General features: G+C 34.5%; 2 protein-coding genes across 2 annotated transcripts; one reads left to right on the plus strand and one right to left on the minus strand.

Moving 5' to 3' along the window:
• Positions 1-5,611: 5,611 nt before the first annotated feature.
• LOC130014846 (uncharacterized) lies at positions 5,612-7,353 on the minus strand. Its single transcript, XM_056103800.1, has 3 exons — positions 7,066-7,353; positions 6,409-6,988; positions 5,612-5,708 (listed from the first exon to the last, which is right to left on the minus strand). Exons 1-3 carry the CDS (start codon positions 7,316-7,318, stop codon positions 5,612-5,614), a joined length of 930 nt encoding a protein of 309 aa, XP_055959775.1. The 5' UTR covers positions 7,319-7,353.
• Positions 7,354-14,879: 7,526 nt separating this feature from the next.
• LOC126657125 (uncharacterized) lies at positions 14,880-20,128 on the plus strand. The gene is made up of 7 exons (XM_050351760.1): positions 14,880-15,014; positions 16,190-16,223; positions 16,327-16,385; positions 17,631-17,810; positions 17,938-18,379; positions 18,471-19,561; positions 19,652-20,128. Exons 1-7 carry the CDS (start codon positions 14,880-14,882, stop codon positions 20,126-20,128), a joined length of 2,418 nt encoding a protein of 805 aa, XP_050207717.1.
• The last annotated feature ends 1,696 nt before the right edge of the window (positions 20,129-21,824 follow it).

A 21,824-nucleotide genomic window follows, 5' to 3' on the forward strand; every position in this document is an offset into this window, starting at 1 on the left:
GCTATTTTATTTAACTCAAATTTATTATTTTCAAGTTCACTTTTTAGTAATGGGTAGCTATTCAAGCGATACAGAGGGGATAGAAGTATGATTTTGAAAACCAGCCCGGGTATTTTTGTCATAACTCGCTTTTCCGACGTCGGCCGTTCCTAATTCAGACGTCCAAAGAAAGCTAATTCGAATACTTACAACTTTTATGAAGAGGTCCGGTCCGGATTCGGCCTGGAAAAGGGATGAAAGTGCCCTTGAAGCTGCTGCATGTGTGCAGCTTTATGAAATCTGCATGTACCCAGTCCGAATATTTAATTCGTAAATCGTTCTTCCGACGTGGGATTTCATCGATTCAAACGTCCCTGGAAAGGTAACTCGAATACCTACGACTTTCATGAAGACGTCCGGTCCGGATTCGACCTGGAATATGGACGAAAGTTTCCATGAAGCTGCTGCATCTGTACATCAGTGCGACATTAATATATATTGAGATTGTGTATTTATGTCATAACTCGTTCCCCCGACGTTGGATTTTATCGATTCAAACGTCCCTGGAAAGGCAACCCGAATACCTACAACTTTCATGAAGAGGTCTGGTCCGGATTCGTCCTCTAAGAGGGACGAAATCGTCATTCAATCAGCTGTATGTGTGTATTCCAGGACTATCCCGTAGATACAAATCTACACATGCCTATTTCCGTATATATCCATCTTTTTTTGAAAAAGGTAGAAGCATCTTCCAAAACTATAGGGAGAGGGATTTATATGCTTAATTTGTCTTTTTGTCCCCATTGACTAAATATTATGGACATGGTTTATTATTATTATTATTATTATTGTTTATTATTTATTTAATTGAAATATATATGTTCAATTATTTTTAATTTGAATTTAAATATATCTCATTTTTCTTAATTTATAATAATCTATTCTATCCGAATAATTCAACACGCATCACATTTCTCCATGCTATTTTATTTAACTCAAATTTATTATTTTCAAGTTCACTTTTTAGTAATGGGTAGCTATTCAAGCGATACAGAGGGGATAGAAGTATGTTTTCGAAAACCAGCCCGGGTATTTTTATCATAACTCGCTTTTCCGACGTCGGCCGTTCCTAATTTAGACGTCCATAGAAAGCTAATTCGAATACCTGCAACTTTCATAAAGAGGTCCGGTCCGGATTCGGCCTGAAAAAGGGACGAAAGTGCCCTTGAAACTGCTGCATGTGTGCAGCTTTATGAAATCTGCATGTACCCAGTCCGAGTATTTAATTCGTAAATCGTTCTTCCAACGTGGGATTTCATCGATTCAAATGTCCTTGGAAAGTTAACTCGAATACCTACGACTTTCATGAAGACGTCCGGTCCGGATTCGACCTGGAACATGGACGAAAGTTGCCATGAAGCTGCTGCATCTGTACATCAGTGCGAAATCAATATATATTGAGATTGTGTATTTATATCATAACTCGTTCCCCCGACGTCGGATTTTATCGATTCAAACGTCCCTGAAAAGGCAACTCGAATACCTACAACTTTCATGAAGAGGTCCGGTCCGGATTCGTCCTCTAAGAGGGACGCAATCGCCATTCAATTAGCTGTATGTGTGTATTCCAGGACTATCCCGTAGATACAAATCTACACATGCCTATTTCCGTATATATCCATCTTTTTTTGAAAAAGGTAGAAGCATCTTCCAAAACCATAGGGAGGGGGATTTATATGCTTATTTTGTCTTCTTGTCCCCATTGACTAAATATTATGGACATGGTTTATTATTATTATTATAATTTATAATTTATTTAATTGAAATATATATGTTCACTTATTTTTAATTTGAATTTAAATATACCTCATTTTCCTTAATTTATAATAATCTATTCTATCCGAATGATTCAACACGCGTCTCATTTCTCCACGCTATTTTATTTAACTCAAATTTATTATTTTCAAGTTCACTTTTTAGTAATAGGTAGCTATTCAAACGATACAGAGGGGATAGAAGTATGTTTTCGAAAACCAGCCCGGGTATTTTTGTCATAACTCGCTTTTTCGACGTCGGCTATTCCTGATTCAGACGTCCATAGAAAACTAATTCGAATACCTACAACTTTTATGAAGAGGTCTGGTCCGGATTCGGCCTGGAAAAGGGACGAAAGTGCCCTTGAAGCTGCTGCATGTGTGCAGCTTTATGAAATCTGCATGTACCCAGTCTAAGTATTTAATTCGTAAATCGTTCTTCCGACGTGGGATTTCATCGATTCAAACGTCCCTGGAAAGGTAACTCGAATACCTACGACTTTCATGAAGACGTCCAGTCCGGATTCGACCTGGAACATGAACAAAAGTTGTCATGAAGCTGCTGCATCTGTACATCAGTGTGAAATCAATATATATTCAAATTGTGTATTTATGTCATAACTCGTTCCCCCGACGTCGGATTTCATCGATTCAAACGTCCCTGGAAAGGCAACTCGAATACCTACAACTTTCATGAAGAATGCGTATTCACATACATCTTTTATAAAGAATAAAATCGTCTTTTAAACTTTGTATGTATAGAAACATTATGATTTTTAACAAATCCCTATAAATATATAGATATATATAGATATTCAAGTGATATAAAGGTTAGACATGGTCAAATTTATGTACTATCTATAGAACTATCCCGTAGATAGAAATTTTACACATGCTTATAGCTGTATATATCCATCGTTTTTTGAAAAATGTAGAAGAATTTTCCAAAACTGTCCCGACTATTTATGCCATAACTTTTTTACCCGACCTCCGATTTAACTGATTCGAATGGCTCTGAAAAGCTAACTCGAATACCTACTTTTTTTGTGAAAACGTAAATTTCGAATTCATCCTCAAATAAGGACGAAATCGCTCTTGAAGCTGTTGTATGTGTAAAGCATGTTTCCTCACCAAATAATATATTTTTGTGATAAAAATATTTATAACTTCTCACCAGTTGCATTCAGAACTCTATGGGGAGAGGGATTTATATGTTTACTTTCTTTTCTTATCCGCATTGACTAAAGTACATTATGGAAATGATTTGCTATTATTATATATAATTTATTTAAATAAAATATATATGTTCAATTATTTTAAATTTAAATTTAAATATACATCCTTTTTATTAATTTATAATAATCTATTTTATCCTAATAATTCAACACGCGTTCGATTTCTTCACGTTATTTTATTTAACTGGAATTTATTATTTTGAAGTTCATTTTTTAGTAATTGGTAACTATTCAAGTCAAGGGGATAGAAGAATATTTTCGAAAACCAGCCCGAATATTTTTATCATAACTCGCTTTTTCGACGTCGGAGTTAACTGATTAAGACGTTAATGAAAAGGTAACTCGAATACCTACAACTTTCATGAAGACGTCCGATCCTAATTTAACCTGGAAATGGGACAAAAGTTTTAAATTTATTTATATTAAATTTTAATAAAATAATTTAATTATACAATTAATAATATTATATTTTTAATTTTTAATTAAATAAAAATTATTTATTAATTTATAATTTGTTTGATCCATATTATGTATTATTTTATTTTATTAAATTTATATATATATATATATAATTATTTCATATTTAACAATTTGGTATTAAAAATAATTTTAATTAATTATTTGTTAATGAGAAAAGAAAAAAATATATATGTGCCATACAAATAAAAAGAGAAGCAAATGAAGATCTAACACTTTTATGGAGTATCTTTTATGTGGGACCGGTAATTAATATTTTACAACCTAAAAACACATTTAACAAGAGGTCATATTTTTGTCTTATTGAGTTTGTCATCTAGCGCTGGACCGGTCCAGCGCTGGACCTTAGACAAACCCAAAACATGTTGTAAGCAAATTTGCATAGGATTCTTATCTCTCCTATCAACTTTTTCAAACTTTTATAAGCGAATCTCCTCATACTCTAGTGTTAATGACCATAAAATTTAGTTTTTGTTAATTATTTCTGAAATTATCACCAAAAATTACATAATTCCCATTTTATGTCTTCTAGACCGCGGAACTGTTCCGCGGTTTGTATAAACCGCAGAACAGTTCCGCGGTCTGTCCTACATGGCTCCTCGCTGGAGGAGCCACATAGGAAAAGCAAACCGCGTAACAGTTACGCGGTTTGCTTTTCCAACGTGGCAAACCGCGTAACTGTTACGCGGTTTGCTTTGTGCAGTCAGGGAATTTAATTCCCTGACTGCACTGATTGGGAGAAAAATTCTCCCAATCATTTTAATGTAATCATTTAAAAAAAATTTAAATAAATAAAATATTTATCTAAAAATGAAAAAAAAAATTATTAAAAAAATTACGTTTTAATTGTTGAATTTTTTAAATTTAAAACGTTTGAATTAGTTAATTTTTATAACATTCTACAAAAATAAATTTATAAAATACTAAAAAATAATTATATTAACAAATATTCAAATATAATTTATACTTCATAACAATAACATATTTAATAAACTAAAAATTACAAATTAAAAAAGATTACTACATCAGATAATAATGTACAAAGTACAAAAAAGAAATCACCTAGGAGTCCTATCGTCATATCTACTAGTGACCGGGAGGTTCGAGCGCAAGTTGTTTCTGTTACGGTTCGCCCGACGGCCTGTACTGATGGTGAGGTAACGTCGACCTGGGCGACCATCACCATCACCCTCTCCTGCATCGGCGTCCTCGTCGTCGGCTCCGTCGTCACCTTGCTGGTCCTGGGGAATGGCCGTACTCGTCGTTGCTGGTGGCGGGGTAACAAATTCTTCTTGTTGGCGGAACATCATCGCCTCCATGCTGTCTAGACCTAACCAACTGCTACCATCTGTTATTCAAGAACAACAACACATTAATCCGTCAATATTTAAGAAATAGAATAAAATTAAAAAATATTAAATAACAGTAAAACACACCTGTCGCCCAGTGGTAGATGTGGTGAAATAGTGGGATCGGCAAGAGCGGGAGCAATAACTCTAAGTCGGTCCAATGCCCACAACTGCAGTATCCACAACGGCCCGCCCATGTTGCGGCGATTCGCAGACCGCAACGAACATGAGCAAAGCTCGTGATATAAGTAAGCCAGTGTCGCTGATCCCCAGCTGTAGGTCCGAACTGCCGCCAAGTCCTCTAAAAGTGGAAGAATCCGTAACGAAGTCTTTCCACTACCGAGGTCAGTGAAGCACAATCCTGTGACAGCGAGCAAGAGATACGCCCGTGTGTACCGATGGACAAGCTCGTCAGTCGCCTGGTCTGGTAATGCACCGAAGTCGAGGAAACTCTCTAGGATCCAAGAAGTCGGGACTGTGGAATTTGCAGGCTTTTTAGGATATCTGCCCGCAGGAATCCCCAAAACCCTCTCTGCCACTGCAGCCCAATCATGTACAATACCTCCTGTAACAGCATGACCGTCTACTGGTAGTCCGGTCTGAATGGCCACGTCCTGTAGTGTAACCGTGCACTCTCCGCCGGGTAAGTGAAAAGTGTGGGTCTCCGGCCTCCACCTCTCCACAAGGGCTGTGATCAGCTGCATGTCGACGCTGTAGTGACGCATAGCAAAACAGCCTGCAAATCCAGTAGGCTCGATCATCGACCGAATACGGTGGTCCAACCTAGCGAACGACAAAACAGCGCTCCTTCTAGTCGTACAGCTAGTGCGAGACAGAAATCCCTCGTCAGATCCCTGAAAAAAATAAACATTAAGTTAGTTCAAAAATTTAATTAAGTTGCAAACGTAACTGTTGACAAAAAATAAGATGCAAACGTAAGTTACCGTGCCATCCCAGACATCCTGAGAGATACGGTCATGCTGTAAAAAAAGTAGCGCCGGTCTTTCAGGACCCGGCTGCATGTGATCGTGAGCAGCTGCCATGGCTGCAATTTGTTCAATACAAATTATTAAACAATTAAATCATAATAATATCAAACACTTGTTCACAAATAATATGAAAAAATTAAATAAAAATAACTTCATCAATTAAACGGTCAAGTAAAAGTGTTACAAGAGTTTGTTATTTAAACTAAATAACTAAACAAACACAAAATAGAATGAGCTGCCAGATTTTCAATTTTAATAGAACACAAATGAAAGTACAACATCCGTAGTACATGGTAAATGGAAACATAAATTCTCACATCACTGAACTCTAAAAGGACATGAACTAAGGTTATGACCATATGTAAGACATCTTCTACAGTAGTTGCTATTCCGCCTGTCCTTAAATGTCTGGTCCATTTCATTCCTACGCCTACTCTCAACCGGCCTACCCTTCTTCCTCATCCACTGTCTGTTAGGAACAAATGGAATTTCAGTGGAATTGATCCAACGATTTCGATTCCATAAGGGTTCAAATGAAACAGAGCTCCACGCTAAGATTCCGTACTCGCATTTGTAATACCATGAAATGTAGTCACGGTAGTTCTCTCCGTATTGGTTGCAGGCAGCTATCGCATGGGAGCACGGAATTTTCCACTGTTGAAATTTTCCACAGGTGCATGTCCCGTCCAGTAGACGAACTTGCTGTGTATTGCCACCCTTTTGTCTTACATTGTCGCACTGGGTCAAGACATTGAATACCTTATGTGCCACGTTGAACTGTGAAGCCGTATGAGTCTTTGACTTATTTTCCCAAGTCTCAATTCTGTGTGCACAGACTGGAGTCCACACGAAACCGGATGCCAACCACATTTTGTAGTCGTTCACATGCTTAATGAATACGGAGTTGACCTTGTTAAATATTGCTTCCAACATGGCTGTGATAGGGAGCCCCCGAATATTCTTTAACATCGCGTTGACCGACTCAGCGTAGTTTGTTGTCATCACACCATGCCGCATTCCAGACGTGTCGCCACTCATGCTCCATTTTCTAACATCAAGGCGGTCAAGATATGCATAACCCTCAGGTGAATCCGCCTCTATCAATGACATGTACCGATCTCTTTTATGCTCTTGGTATGCGCGTCCTACACGTCGATTAAACCGTCAATATTTTCCCATCAACCAAAAATTTATGTATTATATTAAATGACAAGAAAATTACCAGCTTTTTCAGCAAGTTTTTTGAGATATTTTTTCTTGAAGGCGTTGTGGAAGTTGCTCACTAGGTGTCTAATACACCACTTGTGGGTATCACCCGCCCACTCAGGCCCCTCCATGGCACTCATAATACCGGAGCCGCGATCAGATATGATACACACCTTTCGCTCACCCAAAACATACCTCTTCAACATCCTCATGAAATACCTCCAGGATGCGGCAGTTTCCGACTTCACAATGGCAAAGGCTATCGGCATGATGTGATTGTTCCCTTCAATTGCAAGAGCAATCAGCAAAGTCATTTCGTATTTTCCATATGTGTGGGTGCCGTCGATGTACACCACAGGCTTGCAATACTGAAAACCCTTCACCACTGGCTCGTAAGTCCAAAACATATGCTTGAAAGTTCTGAATTGTGGATTGTTTTCAATTGGTGTACCTGTGCATACACCGTTATTAGTAATTATTAAATCGAACATATTTTTAATACTCGAAATTTTTAAAAAAATTACCGGTAGCATGCCAGACTGTCCTGGGATTAGCAACGCTGACATTCGTCATAAAATTGCAAATCTCCTTGAAAGAGTCGTCCCATTGTCTGAACCTGTTTGCAATGGCCTTTTCCTTGGCATACCAAGTTTTTTTGTATCCGGGCCTAACTCGCAGTTTTTGAAAAATCCCTTCTTGAAGCGTTTTAATCCTAATGTCACGTTGCAGATGCAATTGCGTGTCAATGTGTTCAGCTATCTGTCGCGCTCTTAAATTGCGATGGTCTTGGTTCATTGATTGGCCGCTGCATTGGTGGGGGCCGTTATATCTTGTTATTATCCAGTCTGACTCGCCTTTTAAAAGCGACGCACGCAACCTCCAATTGCAAGTGTCATTGTTCACACACACAAGAACTATTGTTTTACCAGATGTTACACTGCTCTTGTATTCTTTATTAGCTGCAATGTGATAACTCGCCGCGCATGTCTGGACAGCATACCTCGAACTAAAAACCATCCCCAATTCAAACTCTTTGCCTGCTTCCCATATTGCATTTTCTTTAGGCCACAGATTCATATTGACACACATGTCGTCAACATTCTGATGCGTGTACTCATGAGGAAGGCGCGACTCAAAATGATCTGTATTTTGTTCCGACCGACCACCGACATTCTCACCATGGGTGCCATCTCCATTATCACCACCGATGTCATCATCATCATCATTCTCGTTGTCATCAGCAACGGCCCCGTAGAAGTGTTCTTCTTCCTCATCCTCATCACTAAAATCATCACCATCGTCTACATCCGCACAGTCGTCTACATCCGCACAATCGTCTACATCCACAGAGTCGTCTACATCCGCACAGTCGTCTCCATCCGCACGTACTTGAGATAACGGATTGTACACAATATAAAACTCAAGTACCCTCATTTGTGGCGTCCGCGAAACATTACGCCACATTGCTTGCATATGAACATCTGTTTCCATAGGAAAACCATCATATTTTTGAAATCTTCCATGTTCATCGAACCGAGGCACTCGTAGATAAATCTTCACTATCTCGTCACCATCCTTCAACCCAATTACCCTTCTAATTACGACTTGTAGTTGTGCAAAATTCACTACACTCGTCAACTGAATCAGTTCTGATTTACCAGAAACATAATCAACTCCACCCGGAGTCGATAATATTGTACCATCCCAATAAATTTTTAGGGCTGGCAGCTCATTTGTCGTCATTACTACATTAAAAAAATATAATTTTAACTACATTTTTAGGGTTGACAGCTCATTAAAAAGAGGGTTACTCTCATTTAAAATATAATTCAAATATTCTACATGTCAAGTTCAAATTTTTAATAATTAGCCGATTTAAATGTAAATACGAATATTTTATGTTAACTTTTTTCACAAACCTACAGTTATAAAAAAATTATATTTTCTCTAAATACTGTTAAAAACAAATACCTATTATATTTAATTTTTTAGTATCGAATCTATTTATATAATATAAAACATAAATTTTAATATTTTCACTAATTCCAACCTAATATATAAATATTCTAAAAATTTCATATATTCGATTTTCTAATTTTAATTTACTCTATTTTACATTTATATAAATTTTATACACATTATTCTAATTTTATTTACACATTAATCTAATTTATTTTATAATATATATTTTTAAAAAAATTAACTAAATCTAACTATATTTATTTAACTAACTACATTTCAAACACTATTTTAATCTAATTACATTTCAAACATCATTTAAATCTAACTACATTCAATAATTAAAAATAACATAAATTTAAAAAACTCACCCGATAATTCCGCCCAAAATTAATGTTCTACGCCAAAAAATAATATTCCGCCACGAAAAATAATATTCCACCACGAAAACCGACTCCGCAAAATCTTCTCCACAATAATTCCCCGATTTAATAAATTTTTCTCTCTCTATCTCTCTAACAATTTTTTCTCTCTCTCTATCATCTCTCTAAAATTTGATTTCTTTCTCTCTAATTTTTGTGGGATAAGGGGGAACGGATTCCCCCTTATATAGTAGTTGTAGACCGCGGAAATGTTCCGCGGTCTACAACTACTCAGTCAGGGAATAAATTCCCTGGCTGCCAACTACTCAGCCAGGGAATTTATTCCCTGATAGAGGGAATAAATTCCCTCTGTAAACCGCGGAAGTCTTCCGCGGTTTACAGTGACGTGTCACTGTAAACCGCGGAACTCTTCCGCGGTTTACACTGACGTGGCTCCATCTCTGTCCACATGGAGCCACGTCTGCAGACCGCGGAACACTTCCGCGGTTTACTCCAAACCGCTGAAGTGTTCCGCGGTCTAGAAAGCACTATTTCAGAAAAAAAATTAAACACGGGCTAATATGAGAAATTTTATTAATTTTTGAGATAAACATGTCATTAACCCTATTCTTCCTAATCCTACCCTATTACTCTAAAATACACTCATCACTAAGGTCGAGCATTACACCGGTTAGTGTAAAACAGAATCCAATTATCTATAATTAAATTATTTTATTTTTAATCTAATCGATTGGATTTGTATTAAAATATAATATCAAACCGACTGAATAAGTTGATTAATTTGATTGAATCGGTTAAACTAATTAACTAAATTTTTAAAAATTTAAGAGTAATTAAATTATCTGATTAATTAAAAAATTAACCAAATTAATTGAAATAAATCAATTAATTTAGTTAATTTTAATTAACTGGACTTTTCTCACTCCTTCTACTCTTATAATAAAACTAGTTTCGCATTACGTGCTATGCACGTGGCTCGTAACGTAACTCGTCAATAAACATATTAGTAAATTTATTATAATTATATCAATTTTTATAATTAATATTAAATTGGTTAAGAAATTTTGTAAAAATAAATATAATATATTCGGTTATTAATTTTTTTTGATATACTGAATTTACCACAATTAAATAATTAACTTAATTTTATTAATAATATCTTTAAAAATAATAAGATAGAAATTTAAATAATAATATATTGACCAAATACAGATTTTAATTTTGTAGTTTAATCAAAATAAAAGATAGGCATTCCTACAAATTTGGAGGTAATTTAGTTATTTTTTACATATTAAAAACTAAATTGGAGATAATTTAGCTACCTATTCTAATTAGGACTTTAATTACAATAGTGATTAATTAAATAACTAATTAGTTAATGACTATAAAACCTTCATTTATTAGTAAACTGAAGAGGATTATTCAGTAAATTTGTCTGTCCCCCCATCCGTACTTTTATATATAGTATAGATAGATATATTCCATCACAGTAAAGTTAACCTCAACTAATCACATTTTTCACCACAACACAAAATGAATTTCTCTTAATCCATATTAAGATTAGTGATAGTTTCATAATGTATATTCATTAAAGTTACTAATCTATATAAAAATTACTAAGAAAATAAATTTAGACAAGTTCAAGTAATCGCATTCATTATATGATCATTCATCACTGGTTAAGATTATGTATATTTTTATTTTATTTATTAAAAATACCATTACAGTAAAATTAGCTATGCAAAAATTTTATTAAATATCATAAAGTAAGATTTCTAATTAAGTTTACTTACAAATAAAAGTATAATTTTTTACATTTCTATTGATTAAGCACGATTTATAACATCGGTAGATAATTATTCAACTTTTATTTTGACAATTTTTAACTCAAAATAATTTTCTAACACCAAAATGATGATGTATTTTGCAGTTTTTAATAAATGAAATGAAACTGAACAATAATATTTTTTTGTAAGCCCATCCGGTTTTCAGGGTTTCGCCCTAACTAATCCGAATCCGACCCGCGTCGCGCGCCTGGCATGGTGGGTGAGTCTCCCAGTGGAATTTTTTTGCCTGAACAACAATATTTGATAACTTGTGAATCACCTAGACAATCTGGAATTCAGAATGTCTTCAGGAAAGTACCTAAAAAACCACAACACAACCGTTAGAAGGATGCGGCAAGGAAATTCTGGCAAACCTCTCTAATGGTCAAGTCAATAACTGTTTTAGTGAGAGAAAGAAGTGAGAAGTGAAAGGTGTTAAGAGTTGAGAGAAAAAGAGTATTAACCTGTTTACCTACTTTTTCTAAGAGTTTTATACTATGTCTTTGTCCTGGGTGTGTTGACTCTTTGTCTGGGCCGATAGTTTTGATTTAGTTCTCTTTATCTGTAGAACAGATTGTTTCCTTGTAATCAGGGTGAATCCTGCTCGGTCAGCCGAGATGGTCTTCGTACTCGGTCATTGGAGAAATCCTGCTCGGTTGGCCCAGCAAGTCTTTCTTAGTTCTTTGTGCTTATTCGGTCTGCCGAGATGGCGTCTTGTGGGTGGGGCGTTAGTCTGCTTGTTTGTCTTTGTGATGTTTGTTATCTTTGACAGTGTTGGTTTTGAGAGTGAGGATGCCTGATTAGGTTTCTTTTCGAGATTGTTCCATCTATCTTGTTATCAATAACAGAATGTAAAATGACAAATTTAAAAAGTACGTACTTTGAATAGTCAAATATTATAAATCTACTTAAATTGTTAAAGGAGCAAAATATTGAAATTTCCTTTGTAAATAATTTTTTATTTATTAATAGAAAATAATGTCTCAATTGGTATGATAAATTTTTGATGTAAATTTTTGTAGCTAGAGGATAGTTTTGTCATTAAGTTGAGTAACTTTTTAGGGCAAAAAATAGAGGTACAAAATGCCAACGTGCGAACTGTATAGCTATCACTCAGCCAATCATATGATTCTAACTCCAATCTCCCTCTCTTTTTTATTATTTTAACTAATTATAATCATTTTTTCACGTCCTCCCGCTTTTTTCAGGTGACAATGACATCAACTCACGCGCCAAAATTACCAGATTTTTGCAATTTTTTAATTCCTTGATTACTGCGTATTTTCTAGCTTTTCAAGAAGCCTGCACCACTCTTGTCCTTCTTGTACGGTGGCGTGTGTGTTTATTCTCTAACAACAAATTCTCTTTTAAACCTTAAAACTCTTATTTAAAGGCTTAATGAAAAAAAAAACCCAAACATGTACGACTTGTTGCAATTATATCCAAACCTTTTAATTTTTACAATAATATCCAAATTGCATGATTTTGTTACAATAATATCAAAATTTGTGATTTTTTTTGAATTTTTTTGCCATTTTTGTAGACTTTTACTATATTATTATACATCAAAACATAATAATAGCCTAATATCTTAATTTAAAACAACAAATTTGTATTATTGCTACAAAAAATACACTTTGGATATTATTGCAACAAAAAAATACAATTTGAATATTATTGCAAAAATTAAAAGGTTTGGATATAATTGCAACAAGTTGCAAAGGTTTAAGTTTTTTTTACGAACAAATGATCACTTTACCCCCCGAACTTGGCGCAAAGTATTAAAAAAGTCCAAATTAGCAAAACGGGATCACTTTTACCCTGAACTTGTCAAATTTGGTACAAAAACCCCCCTCCCCACTCTCACCTAAGAGAGTGAGGCACACTTTCTGGTTTTAGAGGTGGTTTTTTTTTCCTAGGTGGTTTTTCATGGTGAAATATTTAAAATGGTCCTAATTTTTTTAATATTTTATAAATTAGTCCCTAATAATTAAAAAAAACAATTTAATTTTAAAACCTTATACATCAAAACTAAATTAACTAAAAATATGAAGAACTTTTTCGTACTTTTTTACAAAATAATTTTAATTTTTTTTAAATTATAATCAGCAGCTGCCGAAAATCTTTTCCGGCAGCTGCTGAGTTCGTCTCTGAGAGACGAACCCAGTTCGTCTTTCACAGAACAGTGACGAATCCAATCGTCTCTGTGAGAGACAACCTGGGTTCGTCTCTGAGAGACGAACCGACTCGAACCCAGATCTGGATTCCCAGATCTGGGTTCGCCGGAGAATTTAAAATAGATGGCGGGTGGGTTTCGGGCGGTTGTTGTTGGGATTGGGCGGTGGTTGATGAATTTTGGGTGGTGGTTGGTAGAGGTGGAGGAAGACGGATAGCGGCGGCGATGGTGTAAAAAAAACCCGATGAATTTATCGTTTTTAAAATTTAAATTAAAGATGTAATTAAAATAGATTAATTAGGGTTAAATATTTAATTAGATTAAGTTAATTAGGGTTAATTGGAGTTAATAAGGGTTAATTAGAGCAAAATTAGAATCTCACTCTCCAATTAGGGTGCCACATCAGCATAGGGGTGTTTTTGAAACGGTTTTGCCAAGTTCAGGGTAAAAGTGATGCGGTTTCGCTAATTTGGACGTTTTTGATACTTTGCGCCAAGTTCGGGGGGTAAAGTGATCCTTTGTTCTTTTTTTTACCATTAGGCCATGATTTTCAGTCCTTCCATCTGGACCGACTCAATCAAGCCTAATGTAGAGTTTCAATAATTTTTTAAGTACATATTTTTAAGTTTCTATACTATTATACTTTTATAAATTGAGTCCCTTGTTAAATTTCCGATCTCAAATAGGTCCTCTCTAAATTTTTAATCTCAAATAGACCTCTAACATTTTAGAATTGGCTCATCCAATCCCCTCGATCTGATAGCGTTAACGAAACGCTCAATGTTGTTAGAACTTGCCCACGTGGAATGTCGATGTCATTTTTCACGTGGCCAAACTAGAGCAAATGCTCCTATGGTTAGGGCGGAGCAAATAGACCCTTTATAAATTTTTAATCTCAATTAAACTCCTAACGTTTCAAAATCAGCCCATCCACTCCCTCCTACCCAGTGGCGTAGCCATAAATTTTAGTTAAGGTGGGCAAAATATAATACTTTTATTATATTATATTTAAATCTAAAATTGATTAAAACTAAAAGGGGCAAAGTGTGACATTTTTTATGTAATTTGTAAAAAAATAAATTATTTACTTGATAATTATTTATATTTGTAAATTAAGAGAGGCAATTGCCGCTCTTGCTTCTCATGTGGCTCCGCCACTGCTCCTACGTGTAATGTCCGTGTCATTTAATATCTCAAATAAAAAATTCACATGGCTTACTCATTTTTAAAGTTTAAAAATTATTTTATTTTTTAAATAAAATTTTAGAAACTTTTTTAGTCTTTTTTCATTATATATTTTTCCTCTTCATCTCTCTTATTTCTTCTGCTGATTCTACGTTGTGTTTATCACATCTTTTTGCCTCCGCCTGACATCATTGTATAACCACCTTGGTCCGTCCCTTCGAACCCAGCTGGGTTCGAATTGAAGAACACACCATACGTTTGTCAGTTCCAATCTAGCTGGGTTTAAAGTCGACAAACAGACATGGTTTATCTGTTTGTCAGTATGGAAAAACTATATACATCATTCGTCAAAGAATTGATACACTTCTCATGCAAACGCATAAGAGATATGGCTAGTCTCTACAAGTATGTTGCAATAACGCATATGAGTGTTCAGGTGTAAAATTCATTTGTTATATGCCCAAATTAGTTAAACCATAAACAAAATTTTATTTAAAAAGAAAAAATACAAAATAGAAAAAGGCTAAAAAGATATATGTTGGACAAGTCCTTTTAATCTCTCTAATTTTGACTTTAAAAATCAATTTAAAGGTTATAATATTGTTTATTAGTGTTTAGAAACCTATTAAAACAATTATGGGTCGATTCAGAGGTTTCTAGCGACAACCAAAAATTCCAAAATCTTAAAGTTCTAGTGGCGAAATCGCGTCTGCGACATTCATATTTTATGGACGTGACACAACATTCTTGGGCGTGACAAAGTCTTATCATGGGTGCGACATGTTGACTGCAATTACCCTTGTCCAATGAAGGAATATCATGGGTGTGACTCTTGTTACCGTGGGGGTCTAACGACTATATCCAAACCCCTCAACGGTTGGCTGACACATGACAAATGCTCATTGGAAAAATCTGAAAAGCAACTATGTCGAGGGCGCGCCATTAGTGTCTCGAGCGCAACTTTGCTGATTCCAGCAAAATGTTTGTCTTCATTTGGCAGAATTACAGGAGAGTTGATGGGGTTATAAATACCCCTCAACCACCACATTTATATGATTAGACATTCTAAGAACAACCGCAACTCGCAAGCAATTATTTTTTTTCTGTTTTTATTTATTGTCATCATTTATTAATTGTTTTCTTTTATTGTTAGTAATCAATCTTTAATTAATCATTAATGTTTGTGGGTTAGTGATTAGCGTTGTAAAATCACTATATAAGTTTTTGTTTATGTCCACTTATTATATTAGTTTGATGTTAAGTTTAAAACACTCTCACTAGTGGATTAAAGCAAAACTCTGTCTTTAATTGAGTAGTGGAGTATAATCGTTATTTGTGATTCGAAATTTTTATATTCTTTCTCTCAACCTTAATCTCTTATCTTAAACAATTAAAACGAGGCATTAAACCTAATTCACCCCCCTCATTCCTCTTAGGTATTTCAGTACACATGAAAAAAACAGAAAAAGAGGAAAGATACAAAATGGAAGAAGTTTGAAAAATTCTCTAATATATTATTTAAAAAATAAAATATTTTTTCAATTTCAAAAATAAATAGGCCATGTGAATTTTTTTATTTGCCATATTAAATGATTTATCCATTTCACGTAGGTAGGGAGTAACGGCACGAAGCATTTCGTTAAAGGTATTAGACATAAAGGCTTGGATGGGCTCATTTTGAAACGTTAGGGGCTTAATTGAAATCGAAAATTCATAGAGGGCCTCTTTGCTCCTGTCCTAAACTATAGGGACATATTCATCCTTTTCTGACCACGTGGAAAATGGCATGAATATTCTCCGTAGGCAGGTTAAAATGACAGGTAGCATTTTGTAAACGCTGGGAAAAAAGTCAAATGGGCCCTCCGTATTTGGTTTGAGGATCATCTTGACCCTCAATGTTTGCAAAAGGTTCTAAAACATATTTGACGTTCAAAAAATTAATCAAATAAGCCTATCCCTCTAACACAGTTTTAAAAAAACTGCCAGTTCTTACTTAGGTGAGATTTGACGTGGCTTATTGAATCTGAGGTGGTTCAGATATGCCATCAACCTTTAGCATGCGATTCAAGAATTCCCTTCATGTATGAAACGGTTTAAATATTGCCCTTTAAATATAAAAGGTTCTAAATGCCTTTAATATATAAAAAGTTTCAAATATCTCCTTTCATGTATTAAAAGGTTCAAATATATTGTTCATATATACAGGGGCGGATCTAGCCTTGGGCTCGGGTAGGCTCGAGCACGGGCTGCCGCCGGAAATTTGGAGGACCGGCGCTGGTCTCTGAAATCCAGCCATGGCTGCCATAGGGAAGACAAAGGCTGCGTGAAGGAGGAAGAAGAAGGCTGTTTGCCTTCTGATTTTTTTTTTTAATTGAAGAGGCCAAAACGACGTCGTTTTGGCCTCCATTTCATTAAAAAAATAAGGGGCCAAAACGACGCCGTTTTGGCCCCAAGTTTCATCTGCTCCGCTTCAAACAGAGCAGATGAAACGGGACTGATGCTTATTAAATGCATCAGTCCCAAACTTCCACCCACCATTAAAAAAAGAATAGCCCCACACCATTTTTTTTATTTAATATTTATAAATCACAATATTTCTATTCAATCCCTCAATTTTTCTTGTTATACTTATATGGCATTTGAAGTAAATATTATTAATCTCTAAACTCTTTAACCTAATTTCAAAATCTACAACCTAATTCCTAAATATCATAACCTAATTTTTCAATTTCAAATTCTCCTCCAAAATCAATCAACCTCTAACTTTGGGTAAGTCTTTTTCTTTTTTAATTTTATTTATGTAATTTTATTTAATTAATTTATTTGTCTTATGGTGAAATAACTCTATTCAATTCTATTTGTTTAGGTTTTCCACTTGATTTATTCATAAAAAAAAACAAAAAAAGGAATTGGACTACAACAAGTAAGTATTCTAAATTATTGTTATTTTATTTTATTGATAAATATTTGATGAATATTATTATTATTTGGATATTTTTGTGAATATTAAATTAAATTGTATGATAAAACTAATTGAAATAATTGTATTTAGGTTATGGATAAATATGTTATTAGAACACCAAAAATTGTTAATTCTTATGATAAAGGAGATGATTTTGGTGTATTATCGGGAGAAAAAAGAAAACGTGTTGAGTTTGATTCTACTGATGTAATTGCGGACCCTGGAGAACGAATTGCGATTGATGACTATGAAATCAATATTAGAGATGAAGTGAGACGTGCGTATGTGCTTAAAGGTCCTTGTCAACCAAAGGGTCATAAATTTCCTCAAAAAAAAATTTGGAAATCAAAATAGAAGTTTTCAAAGCACTTGGTTTCGTGATTATGTGTGGTTGGAGTATAGTGTATCAAAAGATGCAGGATTTTGTTTATGGTGTTATTTGTTTAAACCGCCAAAACCCAAATCTCAAGGCGGTCGAGAAGTATTCACAAAAACAGGATTCAATAATTGGAAGAATGCAAGAGCTAGTTTGGGAGAACATGTTGGAAATGTTGAGAGTGACCACAATTATGCTGCGAGAAAATATGAAGCATATAAAAACCAACGACAAAGTGTGGAGCACATATTTACTCACCATTCTTCTCACGCAGAGGTTGCTTATCGTACTCGATTGACAGCAGTATTGGATATTATTCGATTCTTACTCAAACAAGGATTAGCTTTTCGAGGACATGATGAGTCGAATGATTCATTGAGTAGAGGCAACTTTCTTGAGTTACTCCAAAGGGATTGTGGGCATAATGAAGAGATTGCAAAGGTGTTAAATATTAATGCTCCAGGTAATTTATAAATATGATTTAATTAATTTATATTTAATAGTAATATAATTTAATTATGTCTAATTATCAAATTATTTTTTCAATGTTATAGGAAACAATCAGATGACTGCTCCAAGTATTCAAAAAGAGATAGTGAATGCTTGTGCAGAAGAAGTGAGAGCTACTATTATTACAAATATTGGAGATCGTTTTTTCACACTCATGGTTGACGAATCCCGCGATAACTCTGTGAAAGAACAAATGGCTATTATGGTGAGATATGTTGACGATCATGGAGAAATCCTTGAGAGGTTTCTTTCAGTTGAGCATGTAGCAGATACTTCATCACATACTTTAAAGGAAGCTATTGACAAGTTTTTTGCCAAGTATGGACTATCAATATCTAGACTGCGAGGACAAGTATATGATGGGGCTTCAAACATGCGTGGAGAATTCAACGGTTTAAAGGCTCTCATACTTAATGAGAATCCTTATGCTAGGTATGTTCATTGTTTTGCTCACCAGCTTCAATTGGTAGTAGTTGCAGTTGCAAAAACATTACCGATTGTGGAGAATTCATTTAGCTATTTATCCATAATTGTGAACACTGTTGGAGCTTCCTGTAAAAGAAAACATGCACTCAGACAAAGCCAACATGATCATATTGTCACACAATTAGAAAATGGTGAAATCTCTTCGGGAAGAGGGATGCATCAAGAGACAAGTCTTGCAAGACCTGGAGACACGAGGTGGGGTTCTCATTACCATACGGTACTGCGTATATTGGCGATGTGGCCTTTAGTAATGGAAGTGCTTGGAAATGTTCATGATGATGCAATTGGTTCAAAGGATAGAGGTGCAGCTTTGGGTTTGCTTGACCGAATGGAAAATTTTGAATTCGTGTTCACCTTGCATTTGATGAAAAGAGTATTGGCAATTACAAATGGACTGTCACAAGTTTTGCAAGAGAAAAATCAAAATATTGTGAATGCTATGGACATGATACATGCCGTGAAGGTTAAGTTTCAGTCATTTAAGGAAGATGGATGGAATAATCTTTTTGATGAGGTATGCAAGTTTTGTGTTGAAAATTTTATCGACGTGCCTAATTTGGAAGATAATTTGCCGATCCGTGGTCGATCAAAACGTGAAGGTCAAAGTATAACATATCTTCACCGTTTTCGTGTGGAAATTTTTTTTGAGGTTAGTAATTTCTTGAATATACTATTTTTAATTATTATTATTACCCTTTATAATTTTCCTAAGTTTAATATTTTTTTTTACTTTTATTAGGTTATTGATGTGATTGTGCACGAGATGAATAGTCGTTTCTCAGAAGGGAATAATGAGTTGCTTTCTTGCATAAGCTGTCTGGATCCAAGACAATCATTTTCTAGATTTAATGCTTTGAAATTGCGCCGTTTAGCCGATTTTTATCCAGAAGATTTTTCTGCATTTGATTTGACGATGTTAAGCGATCAGTTGGATATATACATATATGATGTGAGGCAAATGGCTGATTTTGTTGAACTTGTGGGAATCGGACAACTTGCAAAGAAGCTGGTGGAAACAGAGAAGTACTTGATTTATCCTCTTATTTATCGATTGATAGAATTAGCATTGGTTTTACCAGTTGCAACTGCTTCAGTTGAAAGGGCATTTTCAGCAATGAATATTATCAAGACTGATTTGCGTAATAAAATGGGGGATGAATTTTTGAGCGATAGTTTATCATGTTATATTGAAAAGGCAATTTTTTTTGAAGATTGATAATGAGCCCATTCTACAGCGCTTTCAAGCTATACAGACCCGGAGAATGCAATTGCCTCGTATTGATCGAAATTAATGTAAGTAATATCTATTGTTTGTTTTTTATTACATATTTTTATACAAATGAATTTATTTACTACGTGTTATTTAGCCCGGGCTGAAATGAATTTCTGGATCCGCCACTGCATATATATAAAGGTTCAAATTGAATTTAAACATTAAAATACTCCGCTTGATAAGTCCACAAGCTTAGTCAAGCTTATTAATTGTATTTTTCTTAAAATCTACTCGATTACATTATATCAAGTGATAATAATGACATTTGATACGAGACATATTTTTTAAGGCTTAAATAGGCCATCTCATGCAAAAGTAATAACATAAGCTTAAAACCAAATAAATAAGAAATTCTCATCGAAAATGAATCAACCGAATAAAATATGATGCAAATCCAAAATCAAACCGACCGAATAGAGGGGTAGTTTGGCCATTTCGGTTAAAACTGACACAAATACAAGAAAAACATAAAAAAGAAGTTAAATTTTTCGCTGATTCGGTTAATTAGGATAGTTCAAATCTCTAACCTAGCCAAAAATTAAAAATTTACATTCTTTATCGAAATTAAACCGACTGAACCCAAACTTATAAACCGACCAAAAGTCATTGGTCGATTAATTTGGTCGATCAATAATTTTTCTCACCTTTATTAATGATATTTGAACCTATTCATACATGAAGGACGTATTTGAATATATTCATATATAAAATGCATATTTGAACTTCTTCATATAAGGAGGGTATATTTGAAACTTTTGGCTAATAATCACTCATGACACTCTAATTTAGGGGGTCCTATCACAAACCTCCCTAAACTTTCAAAAGCATCACTAAACTCCCTAAACTTCACCTAAACTTTACCTAATTGACCAATAAACCCTTTTTGCCCCAAAACCGCCCCTACCTAAAAAATAAACAAAATACCCCTAAAGTCAAAAAAAAAAATCAAACCAACCCCATTTGACCAATCCTAAACACACTAACCCACTAATCCTATCAAATCAAACATAAACCAGCCATCCAATCAAATCAAACCTAAATCACCTTATGCACCCAAATACATCAAATTACTCAACCAAAAACTACCACCACCGCCACCACCTTTTTCCGGCCACTGCCATCTATCGTCAGAAAAAAATCCGTCCAAAAATTAAATAAATAATTAAAATAACTTTTTTTACATATTAAATAATTAAATAATTTTTTTTAAAATAATTTCGGTGAACAAACCCACCGTGGTGGGTCTGTTCACCGGAAAACAAACCTACCACGGTGGATCTGTATTTTAAATTTTTATTTAAATGGTCATTTTTAAACATTTGTCTTTATTTACTCCATTATATGGTTTATTTTAAACTTTTAGATCATTTTCACTCGCTGTGAAATGCATGTGAGACTGAATTTAAATTTTCAATTAATTTAACATGTTAATAATATATATCATATCATCAAACTATCAGAAGTATCACATAAACAAATATTTACAAATGTAGAAATCTATTGAATAAAAAAACTTCAAGAAATGACCAAATAAACACAAACTTGGAAGTATAAGCGTCTTTTGTCATTTTTGATGTGAAATATTATCACTTAACACTTAACAGCAATTGAACCACACTCACAATTTCCGTTCGTAAAG

This window comes from Mercurialis annua, linkage group LG7 (genome assembly GCF_937616625.2).
Source record: "Mercurialis annua linkage group LG7, ddMerAnnu1.2, whole genome shotgun sequence".
In the NCBI taxonomy this organism is placed as follows: domain Eukaryota; kingdom Viridiplantae; phylum Streptophyta; class Magnoliopsida; order Malpighiales; family Euphorbiaceae; genus Mercurialis; species Mercurialis annua.